Source organism: Sorex fumeus, unplaced genomic scaffold (assembly GCF_029834395.1).
Source record: "Sorex fumeus unplaced genomic scaffold, SorFum_2.1 ptg000046l, whole genome shotgun sequence".
Classification (NCBI taxonomy): domain Eukaryota; kingdom Metazoa; phylum Chordata; class Mammalia; order Eulipotyphla; family Soricidae; genus Sorex; species Sorex fumeus.
In genome coordinates this window covers 6,850,034-6,863,152 of record NW_026606103.1, presented here as the reverse complement: position 1 = coordinate 6,863,152, position 13,119 = coordinate 6,850,034, and the positions used below count along the sequence as shown (strand labels likewise).

The window sequence follows — 13,119 nt, the reverse complement described above, 5'->3', positions numbered from 1 at the left end:
CAGATCCAAAATGGATTCACTAACACACAGCCAAGCCAAATTAGATCCTCAGCACCCACATGTTTTCCCAAGCCCCCTGGGTGTCACTCACAATCACTGAGCCAGCAGTAAGACCTGAGCTCCTCTGGGAGTGATGCAGAAAAACAATAACCTAGAAATCAAGCTAATATTCACAACAAATGTAAAAAACTACATGAGTTTTATCAGTCATTTTACAAAGGAAAAGGAAAGGAACCCCAGAAATGGGAAAATACTACATGTTTATGGCATGAAAAATTAACATTGCCCAAATGATAATACCCAAATTATACATATTTTAATGCAGTTGTTCAAGATTCTGATGACATTCATCAACAATTTAGAAAAACTTTTAGTGAAATTAATACAGAATCATAAAACTCCCTGAGAACTAAAAGCAATTTTAAGAAAAAAGGAGGGAAGTATTGCATTTCCTGGCTTAATATTGTACTATAGTAAATTTTCTCGTTATAGGATCTATGGTTGTCAGTGAGACCCCAGAAATACCCAAAAGGGCCATGGGTGAAAACTAGTTAACTGGAGGTGGTGGTGGTGGGAATAGGCTAAGACTATATGGTTAACCAATAAGATAGGAAGATATTGGAAGAATCAAGATTCGAAGGGGGCACATTAAAGATAAGGTCAGAAGCAACGTTGCACAATATAGAAATCAAAATTATGATCTATTGAAAAAAAGCAAACTCTCAGGGCCATGGGGTAGAATTGACAGCACACAGATATAACGCACATATTTATTGAAAAATCTATGACAAAGTTGCTAGGTACATAAAGTGGAGCAGGCAAGTCCTCTTCAACTAACATGTGAGGAAAACTGGAAAATAAAATGTAAAAAAGAGAAGGAAATACGTATCTCATATCCACCCAAAGTTAATTCAAAGTGGATTATAGACTTGATATTGGACCTTAATCCATACAATACATTTTTGAAAGCATATACAGACCTGTCTAGGAAAGGAACCTCATAGGTGTGTGCAATGGTTTGATTTCACAGGTAAAAGAAATAAAAATACAAAGGGGATTAAAACAAATGTACAAATGAGTACAGAACAAATGAAACTTGAGATAAAATTTTAAAACTGCCCTACTGCGTGGGAGAAAATATTTTCAAACATATAACCAATAAAGGACCAATATCAAGATGTATAAAGCATGCAAAAGCTCAACACAACCCAAATCATCACATCAAATAGGAGAGAAGTGAGACTCATCCACAAAGAGGACATACAAATGATCAATAAGTGTATGAAAACATGTTCAGTATCAACTATTACGAGGATATTGCAAATCAAAACAATGAGATATTATCACCCACCAGTGAAAATGGCATATGTCACAAAGAGTAGAAACAACTACTGTTGGCAGGAATGTAAAAAAGGATCCCTCACTGGGAAACTGAACTTGTTCAACTTCTAGGGAAAACACTCCAAAGATTTCACCAAAACAATAAAAATATAATTTCCATATGTTTCAGAGATTTCACTTGTTGGCATTGCCCCACTAAAAACAGAAAATATTAATTTGAAAAAATATATGAATACCTGTGTTCATCGAAGCACTAATTAGAATAGCCAGGATATGGAGACATCCCAAACATCAATGATGGATGAATAAAGAAGTTAGGACACACGTGCACACATGCAGATGTACACAATGGAATTTTACTAAGCTATTACAAAATAATGAAATCTCTGACTGGAGTTGGAATAAGTCAGAGGGATTAAGACAAAAGCCTTAATTTCAATAAGTAAGTTAGTTGAAATAAGTAAGAGAGATTAAGACAAAACTCACACAATCTCTCTCGTGTGTGATATTGGGAGTCAGAAAACAAGGAAAGAGAGAGTGTCAAATATGGCAACCCCGTAACCTTGAATTCCAAGCCTGAGATTACCATGCACTTGGGGGAGGAGTGGGATAAAACAAGACGTGAAGCTGGAAGTAGCACATGGATAGTGGTGGAGAGTCTTGTGCATTTTGGTGGGATGAACTGCAATAACTGTAATAATAAATACTGTTCCCCCACCAAAGCAGTGGTTAGAACTGTTGCTTATTAATTCTAAGTTAACAGGGAAGGCACACATGACTTGCAAAGATTAACCTTAGACCTGTCACTCATCATCCTCATTTAGGAGAACTTGAAATGCTACCGACTGACGTAGTGATGGTTTGCAATGAGAAAAATTCTCTCTTGCTTTCACATGACTCAAACTATGCACACAGGTTTATTATTTTAACCATCTTAGACATCCATAAAGCCCTTTGGTGTTCAACCCACTTGGGAGCTAGATGGCAATGGGTGCTGGTCTCCTGGTGTATTTAGGGCTCATTCAAGCCCGGAATGGGTGGAAGGGAACACAACAATCTATCTGGGGTCTCCACCTATAGAGTCGGAGTGCAAACAACCCAAAGCACAACCAACACAGCAGAGTCAGGGAATCAGAAGTCAAATTTAAAGCAATGAAGGAAAAATATACATGCATACTTATTTACTATACATATATAAAGCAATCAATGCATCACAATCTTCCTAAGTGCACATGGGATATTTGCTAGGACTGATCATTTGTTAGAAAACAAAAATTTTCTTAGCAATTTCAAGAAGATCTAAAACATGCCAAGTAACGAATGTGAACACAATTGCAAGAAAGTGAAAATTAATCATAAAGAAAAATTAGAACTACATATATGCAGGAAAATAAAAAAACTCTGAACAGCCAATGGTAGGAGAATGAAAGTTAAGTGGAAATTAGAGGGGGAAAAATGAGACAAATAAAAAAGGAAACACATCTTTCTAAAACACGTGACATGCTGCAGAGTTAAGAGAAATTTCACAGCACTGAAGGCCTACGTCAAGGCGTGGCAGCCAAAACCCTCCAGAATTCAACCACTGCCATGGTCACGGCTGCTCTTCACATGTTCAGGCAGAGCCTCACCCATGACTGAACCTATTCCTTGACCCTGCGCCTGCATTTCATACCTGACACAACCCATCTTCCAAGGGTGTCACACCACATTTGATGAAGGCAACCAATTCTCGAGGGAAATATATCTTTACATATATATATATATATATATATATATATATATATATGTATATCACTGTTACTGTCCTCCCACTGTTCATGGATTTGCTTGTGCAGCCCAGTAACGTCTCCATTTTGTGACTTGTTGTTACTTTCTTTGGCATATCGAAGAAATCAAGGGTAGCTTGCCAGGCTTTGCCTTGCGGGCGAGATACTCTCAGTAGCTTGCAGGGTCTTTGAGAGGGACGAAGGAATTGAACTCGGGTCGGCCGCATGCAAGGCAAATGCCCCAGGGCTGTGCTATCGCTCCAGCCCAATATCTATGCACAAAGGAATGAACCTTTAACAACATGCTCATAATCTCTTATAGAAGGGTTTAGTGGTTAATGCATGAAATACAACAATCTTCACACACTTTTCTCTAAAGAAACATTTTGGAGCATTTTTAGCATTTTATTCATAACAAATAATGCAAAATAAATTATTTTCATTCTGCTACAGGGCAGGGGTTGGGGTTTGGGATGAAAACATCCGAAATACGGTAGTGGGAATGTGTAATGGTGTTGGGATTGGCGATGAAATATAAAATGTAATCAAATATTGTGAACTACTATATAAAAATAAAATTAAAACTGAGAAATAAGAAAATTCTCAAAAGAAAGGAAAAATTAGCCAATTCACCACTTAGTTCTGGAAGAATAAACAAAATTGACAAGAAAAAAATATCCAAAGATGAATAGCCTAAGTTGGAGTGTGGGCAGGATACTCTCAGTAGATTACCGGACTCTCTGAATTATATAAATATAATACATATTTATATAATATATAAATGTAATATATGTACATTTGTGGGCTGGAGCGATAGCACAGCGGTAGGGTGTTTGCCTTGCAGGCAGCCAACATGGCCAACCCGAGTTCGATTCCTCCACCCCTCTCAGAGAGCCCAGCAAGCTACCGAGTGTATCTCGCCTGAATGGCAGAGCCTGGCAAGTTACCCGGGATGTATTCGATATGCCAAATACAGTAACAACAAAGTGTCCAATGGAGACGTTACTGGGCCCGCTCGAGCAAATCGATGATCAACGGGAGGGCCTTTATTACTTTACTTATCATTTGTTGCTTACTGTCTGAAACCCATCAAATATGGTGTGGTAATGATGGATAGGGATGTGGCCAGGAATATGTTTGCTCGTATGTGAGGCTCAGCCTAAGTGTGTGGAAAGCAGCATGGAGTGTGGCGGCAGTTGAGTAGTGGAGCAAGAATATAGGTTCCAAAAGACCTAGTGATTTCACATTTGCATGTTCCCACCAAAACCCCTTAATAGAAAAATCAAAATGATATATGCACTCCTATATTCACTGCCATGCTAAGTACAATACTCAGGAAAACCCCAAATGGACACATAAACAGATAAAGTTGTAGTATAAACATGCACAACAGAACACTACTCAGCTACAAGAAAAGGTAAAATCTTGCAGACTCTTGCAAATTGGATGGATGGAGGGCATCCTGACAAGCAAAATAATTCAGAGAAAGGACAAATCTTGTAGGATCTCAGCGTGCTATATAAACAAAGGAAAGTAATTAAAAACTGAATGAAAAGATGTCTTGACTTTTGATTACAAAAGAAAACCTCAGTCAAGGAAGAAGCAGACTGAAGGTGATCTGAGGACAATGGTGGGGAAAGGCACCCAGGTGGAGAGTTACTGATGACAACATATATGACCTTAGTTGTGCGATGCACATATAACATGCAGAAAACCACATCCCATGACCACTACACATGTGCTTAACTGCAAACACATCAACACTGGACCTTCACAACTCAGGGTGAAGAACACCCCTCATTCTGTGCCCTGGGAAAGAATCCATAAGGGCTTCCACGACTCCTACTCCCAGGAGAGATTGGACACACTCAATAAGCTGCTGCCTTGTCTGCCCAGTACACCATCCTCCTTCGCTCTGGAATTTCTTAAGATTCTTTCCAATTGCTCTTTGCTCTCCCCTTTCTAAAGCAGATATTTCTCATCCTAACAAATTCTTCGTGGGATGAAGGAAACTGAATTAGTGTAACCATGGCACCAGAATCACCACTACCACAACCACAGGTTCCTCATATTTAATGGGTCATCAAGCTCAGCTTGCTCTGCTGGGCCCAAAATTTCACTAGATGATTCCTGAAGTAAACAATCTGAAATCCCTGTCTCTGTCATCTGGCCATCCTACTGCTTTCTTGGAACTGGTAATCACCATGGTTAAACTCAAAGAGATCTGGGATTGCAGCATTACACCCATGTACTTGTGAGCTGACAATGGCTGGACACCTCTACCTGGTCTCTATAAATGAAGTGTCTTGTCCTAAAATACTACAGATGATGAACACACATTTAAGAGGTTTTTAAGGCATTACAATATACAAAAACATAGTTTCACTGTCAGTTTTGTAAGCTCAACTGAACCTTACATATGTCTGTCGATATTTGCTTAATTCTTGCATCTTCTGCCAACCAGGCTACCAATTGCACAACAATTGGATGTCAGATTATGATTGTTTCAATATTTTAAGTCAAGAAAACTGTTTCATTTATTGACGAGGGAATAGAGATGGAACCTAATTGTTGGTTTCTAAAACGTTTTGGGAAACAAAGGTGAAGCTTTTCTATGTATGTATTTTCTATGTATGTCAGAGCTTCCCATTTTCCCCATTTAGGAGTGACCTGGTTTTTTCATGTTCAAGGGCTAAAGTTTTCAATAAGGAAAAACTTTGTGTTTGCTTTTGCATCCTACACAAAAGGTCCACATGGTAGTAGGGCTTTGTTTGCTCTTGCTGTTTTATTGCTGTTGTATTTTGGGATTCTTTTGTTTTGGTTTGAAGCCACACTGGCTGTGCTGAGGAATTCCTTTGCACTCAGGAATTACTCTGGCGGTACTCAGGGTACCATCTGGGATGAAGAGGATGGAAGCCAGGTTGGCCATATGCAAGGCAATGGCCCTCCCCCGCTGCACATTCGCTCCGACCCCAAGTAGCAGTCTGAATGGTCCAAGGAGTCCTTTACCACCCTAGCTCTCAGTGTCCTGATCCGGAACCGATCTGGCACAGGTTTGCGGCGCTGCCAGAGCCTGGAGGAGACGCGCCCCCGAGACAGATGGAAAGTGCCACATACCCCTCTGTTGAGCCTGACATAGGCATGGGTGCGACTATCCCAAAGAGGAGTCATTACACCCATAGCTTGTAGGACGTTGGCAGTTGCAGACCCCGCGAGAGATGCAGGTGCGCGTGCGTGTCCTTTACCTCTAACTGTTTAGAACTGAGCCAGGACAGCCCCAATGCGCCGGCACCTACAGGCTGCAGTGGTGCAAATGTCGGCCAGTCATGCACGAGATTGGTGGCTTTTCAGGCATAATAAGGATTCAATTAGGGACTGCAGAAGTTCATGCTGTGTGGATGGAGTCTCCTGAACAAGAGAGAAGCCGTTTGACCAATATAAAGAAATCAATACACATGCCAACTGGTAGAAAGTACATGTACTTTTAACCAGAGTGGAAATCAGTTATGAGTTCATAAAAATGAGATCCTTAGGGGTTTCAGTTCATAGTACATGTCTAGAAATATGTTAACAACAGAAAACCAGTTTGGTGTGGGAGAGAGCATTGTATTACAAGGTGAAATTGAAGGGAACACCCAGCCATGCATTAAAAACACAACATTGAGCCTCTGGCAAAACTTAGCTTTGAACCACTAAAGATATTCCTCAGTTCAACATTATATTTAGGAGGCAAATCATCCATAAAATGTATTGCAAATGCAAAGAAGTAAGTTTGAGATTCGTAGCTGTTTTAACATGAAACTCCATGGCTATTCCAGGAAGGATAAGAGCTTCCAGTAGAAAGAAACTTTGAAAAAGCTAGTCAAACATGTTAGACAAATCTACATTACTTTCAGTCCTAGGGATTGGACCCTAATGAAGGATCAGCAAAACAAACAAACAACAAAGCAATACCCACTGCATTTGCTTGGGAAAACTCCTTTTAATTTTTGACTTCCATGGGTTCACAAGTCACAAATGACTGAATATTGCAAAGAAAGCGTAGACTCTGTTGAAGGAGGTCCACAGGAAGAGAGGAAGGAGAGAGATTTGAGGGGCACACAACTAGACTGGTGGATAAAGTATTGAGATACAGCGAAGACCAAGCCAACCTGTGTGCTGGGAAACTTTGTCTAAGTGGCTGGAAGAGGCCATGTGAGCTGCTCTGCCATTGAGCAGTTTGAAGGAAAGTTCTGGTTCTGGCCGTCCAATCAGAGCCCTTCATGGAATGTTTCCCCAGCCAGGCCCTCCTGGCCCTCTCCTCCCCCACTGCAGAATGTCTTGAGCCCAAGATTCTGAGGTTTGAATTCAAACTTCACCCTCACCCACTCAGATCCTGAGCGTCTGCGTGAGCAGTTCACTCTCTGATCCTAGTCCTGAGTTTTGCTGTTGTGAAGGCTGATAAACTGCAGTAGCCTCTGGCTTCGTCTATGGCGATGGCGTCAGGAGGAGGTAAGCCTGTGAGGGTGTCTGTGTATGTGATAAAGTCTCTGTCACACTGAAATCATTTGGGTTCATAGTTACCCTGACTGGGAACACCATGTTTTGAGTGGGTGAACGAGGAGAAAGACCTGGGCTCCATAGATAGCTCACCTGTACAGCAAAGGGAGCCCAGGAGAACCTGAGGGGTCTGGGAGGGCATCCTTGGAGTTGTGTCAAATTACCTGGGGGAAGGTCATTGGTATGGACTGAGGGAGGCAGCAGGCATATGGCTGCTTTATATGTGAGTGTCCTGCTGGTGGATGGAGGAACAGGGCCATTTGTCATGTGTCTGGAGGGACTGTTTTGTGGTGGCACAGGAAAGACCCAGGCATGCTGAGTCCATGTCTCCTCCTGTGCTCTAGAATAAGTTTAGAAGTAATTAGACTTGGGCTGAGCTCAACCTGAGGTGGACAGCTCAGCACAGATGGTCCAGTCTGAACCTTGTTGAGTGAGGCTGTCTGTGTGTAATTTTGCCATGATGAGTCCTCCACAGAGCTGGGCTGCAAGTGACTAACTGCCACAGTCAGAGCCTGACACTTCTGCAGACTTAAACTCTCTGCTGGCTGAGCCCAGCAGCTGTCTTGGGTCAGCAGGTTGGGAGACATGTGACTTCAGTGTACTTACGACTCAGATTCCTGAGTTATTCTGGATTGTTCTCCTTTTGGTGAAGTTTGTTCTTCCATGGTCTGGCATCTCATGGTGCAGCCCCAGCAAACATTTCAGCTCTGAGGTGAAGATTGATTGAGAATTGGATACTTCCCTCACAGACAAGGAATAAATGGATGTGTGAATCTATGTGTGAGTTTGTGAGAATGAGTGTGTGTTTCTGTGTGTGTGTGTGTGTGTGTGTGTGTGATATGTGGGGTTTTCCTGAGAAAAGTCTGTGAAGGTCTGTTCCTTGAGGAGAGGTGGAGTGTACTGAGGCAGAAAGAGCATCGTCAGAGCAGTTGGAGACATCAGGGCCTCTGTCCTGAGCATGATGCACACAGGCTCTGGGTCGTCTCTAGTGCGAGTCTCTGTGTGAATTCCACCTGAGTAACGATAGTGGCAGACAATTTTCTTTCCTGGCACCTGGTTTATGCCTGATGTTAATTATCCTGTATCTGTCTCTGGGATAAAGTCTTAGATTATTTAGAAGATGTTACCAATTTTTAATCTAACATGATCAGCAGCTCCAGAACTCTGGAAACATCCCCAAGTGTCTGACTGGTGAAATCTCTGGCCATTTCCACACCTGCTGCCATCCCTGATGGAACTCTCCCAGAACATAAGAACCCTAGCCTTAGGATCTCCACGAAGTACAACCCAGCTGGAGGGGAGGGATGGCCTGTGCCAGGGACTCAGGGCTGAGACAGGGCACACCACCTCATTCCTTTCAAAGGGCCTGATCTAGAGATGGTTGGGCCAGTGAGGCCCCCCACACTGTCTCCCTCTCACTCCCCTCCCTCCTCTCCACAGTGTCTCCTGTGCTGCTCCCAGAGATGACCATGAACCTTGGGGTCTCCGGCTCTGCTTTCCGGGTCTTGCCCTTTCTCAATCCAGGGCTCCCCCAGCCACCACCCTGGGAGCCCATCCAGATGCCCCCTCTGGTGACCTCGACCATTGCTCCTGGCAACCCTCTGGTACTGTCACCTTTCCCCATGGTGCCTGTGATGACAGGAGCTGCAAGCCATGGTCCCCGCGTTCCTGAACCTTGCAAGGTCATCATCCAGGTCAGCCCTGAGGTGGGGCTTGTGGAATCAGCCCAGAACCAGCCTGTCATCCTGACACAGGCTTCACTCAACTGGGGGGGCCCAGAAGTTCCATCTGCCGTGAATGGGCATCCTGCACCCGTCTACTTGGTGTCATCTGTGCCAGAGACCGTTATGCCGACCCCAGCTACTACTGTCACCGAGGCTGGGACAGGAGACCATCCTCCTCAGGCTCCACTGCCAGTGGCCCAGGTGGTTCCCATCATCCTCCCATCCAGTGGTGGATCACTGCCTCAGTGGGTTTGTGGGGAGACTGGTCCAGCCACCACCCGGAACCAGGCATCACCTGAAACCTCCAGCAGCCCCAGTAGCGTCTACGAGAACTTTCGGCGCTGGCAGAAATTCAAGGCCCTGACCCGGAGGTACCTTCCTCAGACTCCGGACACTGAGTCTGTTTCCTGCTTCCTCATGTAAGTCCCTCGGGTGTCCTAGACCTAATGGGAGCTTCACAGGAAGGGACAGGGGTGACCCCCAGGGTAGGGTCCATGAGAGCGTGACCTCAGGAATGTCACCCCGGGGTTTCGGCTCAAATCCCATAGTGACCAGTCATGCCCTAAAGCTTCAACTCAGTCTGCTCATCAGGGTTGGTCCCAACCTGTGGTCGGTAGGACAGACTTTCTGTTCCTAATACCAGACACAGCACAGATGCACCAGGGTTCAGACAGGCCATGACTGCTCGGCCTTGGCATCTCATGACGTATCCCCAGAGCTGAGGGATCACACCAGCATGGCCACTGAGCAGGGGTGTGGGAGGTAGAGTCAACTCTGCGCGGGGAGACCAGGCCGCCATCGGGGCTCTAGGCATGGGTGTAGGGCAGCGGGGGCTCCCGGCAGATACAGACCCTGACCGAGCCTGTCCTAGCAGCCCGGTGCTGCGCACCCTGGCCCGCCTGAAGCCCACCATGAGCCTGGAGGAAGGCCTGCGCCGGGCCCTGCGGGAATGGGAGGGCACGAACAATTTTGACCGCATGATCTACTACGACATGGCTGCCAAGTAAGTCAGTCCTGGGCAGAGAGTGGGGGTTGGGGCTGGCTGCGGGACTGGGCTTCACGGGCTGCTCCCAGATGGCCAAGGCGACCTTGGCATCCCCGGGAGGCCCTTCCCCTGTGGAAGCTTGTCCCTCCTGGGGCCGGGACACTTCTCCCCACCCCACTCTGGGGCTCCTGACCACAGTCTGAGGGTCACAGTCCCTTATTTTCTGTGACCCTCAAAATGATGATATAGGGAATCACTGGGGGAGCTAGGGTCTATGCCCACCCATTCTCCACCCTCCTGAGGGCTTGGCGGTGTGTGTTCCCTGTCTCTGCCTCATCCAGTATGGTCCAGGCCAGCCCATCTCAATGGGGTCTGTGCTCCCCATACCAGGTTCATGGAGTTTGAGGCTGAGGAAGAGATGGAAGCGCAGAAGCTGCAGTGGATGAATGGAGTACAGGGCCTGCCAACCACTGCTCCACCCAGGCCTGAGCCTCAGGGGGCTCCAGGCCCACCGCTAGGCCAGCAGCCAGGTACCGACCCTGTTCCCCAGCTAATTTTCATAGGCCCAGGAAGGTGCTAGGGTTCCTGCCCTGCCAGGGAGCCTTCACTCTCCTGGGGACACCCAGGCCTATGCTCAGCGGCCCCCTGTTCCTGGGTTTCTCCCTCTCCCTGAACACAGCGCACTGCCTGAGGGCGTCAGACTCACCTTTGAAGTGGGGTTGGAGACCTTGGGGACACGGTTGACCCCTCCTCCCTTTGAAGGCCCCCTCATCCCTCACGCAGTTATGGGATTCTAGTACACACAGATGTAGACACACACCTGACCTGACCCATCCCACAGGTATCCGTCCCCATTTCTGTGCTCAGTGCTGTGTGTCTAAGGGCAATGGACGCGGGGTCCCCTCACGTCCCTCTCCCCTTCTTCCTCCTCAGCCTGTGTCCCTAAGAAATCCAGACCACGGACTCGGGCAGCCTGCCCCAAGACGCACAAACCACAGCGGGCCGCCAAAACCAAGGCCCCCAAGGAGATCCCCCCTGAGGCCGTGCAGGAGAACATGGATATCATGGACGAGCAGATAAAGGCCCCCGATACAGTCTGCGGGGCGCCCCTTGGCCGAAGGGCAGCGGGCAGGAAGGAGCAGCAGGAGGAGGCCGGGACCTGCCCTGACCCGGGGCTCCTGAGCTATGTGTACGAGCTGTGCTCCCAGGAGGCCTTTGTCACCAAGGTGGGTTTTGGTTGCTGCTGTAGGGTTTGGAGGGCGCAGGGTTGCTTCTGTCCAGGGCTTGGTAGTGACATATTTCTACTTGTGTTTGTGTGTATGTGTGCACATGTGTCTCCCTGTGTACAAACATTGGCCCTATTTTGAGAATTTCTGGGTTTGGTCAATGTGTGAACATCTCTGTGTGTCTCCATCTGTGTGTACTGTGTGGGCTCTGCGCAGAAACGTGTGGATACATGTACATGTGCCTAGAGGTGGAAGAGTGTGTGTCTTTGTGTCATGTGTGTACATGACAGAGACTTTGTGCAACCGTCCAAGACCCTGCACTGTGCTGAGAACGGGTGAGTTTGCATCTTAATTCCTTCCTAGTCCATAGGAGAACCCTCACACCTGCTTCCCCCTCCCAGGTCGAGGCAGTCATTCACCCCAGCTTCCTGGCGCACCTGCTCTCCCCAGAATCCCAGCTGGATCTCCTGGACCTGGCTGAGGAGCTCGAGGAGGAGGAAGGACTCACCCCCACACAGGTGAGGCACATAGGTCTCTGGGGTCCATGCAGGACCCAGGGGAATAATGTGAGGGTTTCCTGGAAGGCAATGGGTAGCGGCCCACGGCAAACAGGAGGCATTTTGCATGTGATTGCTGGAAAAGAGTCCCTGCAGGGGACACAGGGGACAGGTACCAGGGCACTCAGAGCAGCAGGTGGGTCATGAGTCAGGGAGGGGCGCCCAGCACTGGGGCCTAGTCACTTGGTGCCCTCCCTGCCCAGGCCATGGCCAGAGGCCTCCCTTTGAGTCCTCAGGGAAGATGAGGACGTGAATATGGGGTGAGGGAAGGGTTGGCCGGGGTGAGGGCCCTTAGTGGGACAGAGATCTTGGTTTTCTACTCTGGGAGGAGTCGCAGTCAATCTCTGTCCCACCCTGCACCCCCACATGCCCACACTCTCCTTCCTCCCTTCAGATTGTGGAAAAGCGTCTACGGACTGTGCTGGACAAGGAGGTCCAGAAGGCTTGTCCCCAACACCAGCTGACTCCAAAGGACTCAAGTCCATCTGAGAGTGCAGGAGGTCACTGCAACCCAACCCCTACCTGGGGCCATAAGCCAGGGGCCAGCGCTGAATCCTGCCCCCCTGAGACTGACTTTGGACATGCCTCAAGGACTGTGCAGGCTGAGGCCACTGGGATGGCACCTCCAGCCTCTGTCCTCTCTTTGGGGAGCCTGGAATCCCCATCCCTTCAGGCAGAACAGGCCCCCTGTCCGGGCCTCGCTGCCCCTACTCTGGACAACAGGGTCTCCCTCATGCTGGGAGAGGCCCCTCCTGGCCAGGGGCCACATGGGGCAGCAGAGGGCTCCAGTGAGGAGGAGGAGGAGGAGGAGCTGCCCTACCTGGCCTTCCTCCAGGCCTCTCAACACAGCCTTCTGCCCTGGGGCTTCCCCATGAGACCTGGCTCAGACACTGGCCCCTGCTGCCCGAGGGCCTGGGGGGCTTCTCAGCCCCAACCCACTCAGAGAAGGGCCTGCAATCCTGCTGCCCCTGCTACTGCCCC

General features: G+C 47.5%; 1 protein-coding gene across 1 annotated transcript; it reads left to right on the top strand.

Annotated features, from left to right (window-relative positions):
• Positions 1–7,582: 7,582 nt before the first annotated feature.
• LOC130031221 (NUT family member 2G-like) lies at positions 7,583–12,084 on the top strand (the record flags this gene model as incomplete). The annotated part of the gene is made up of 6 exons (XM_056122488.1): positions 7,583–7,587; positions 9,598–9,789; positions 10,245–10,373; positions 10,746–10,878; positions 11,351–11,581; positions 11,983–12,084. Coding segments are annotated over exons 1-6 (792 nt in total), but the record flags the coding sequence as incomplete, so codon positions are not given.
• Positions 12,085–13,119: the final 1,035 nt, after the last annotated feature.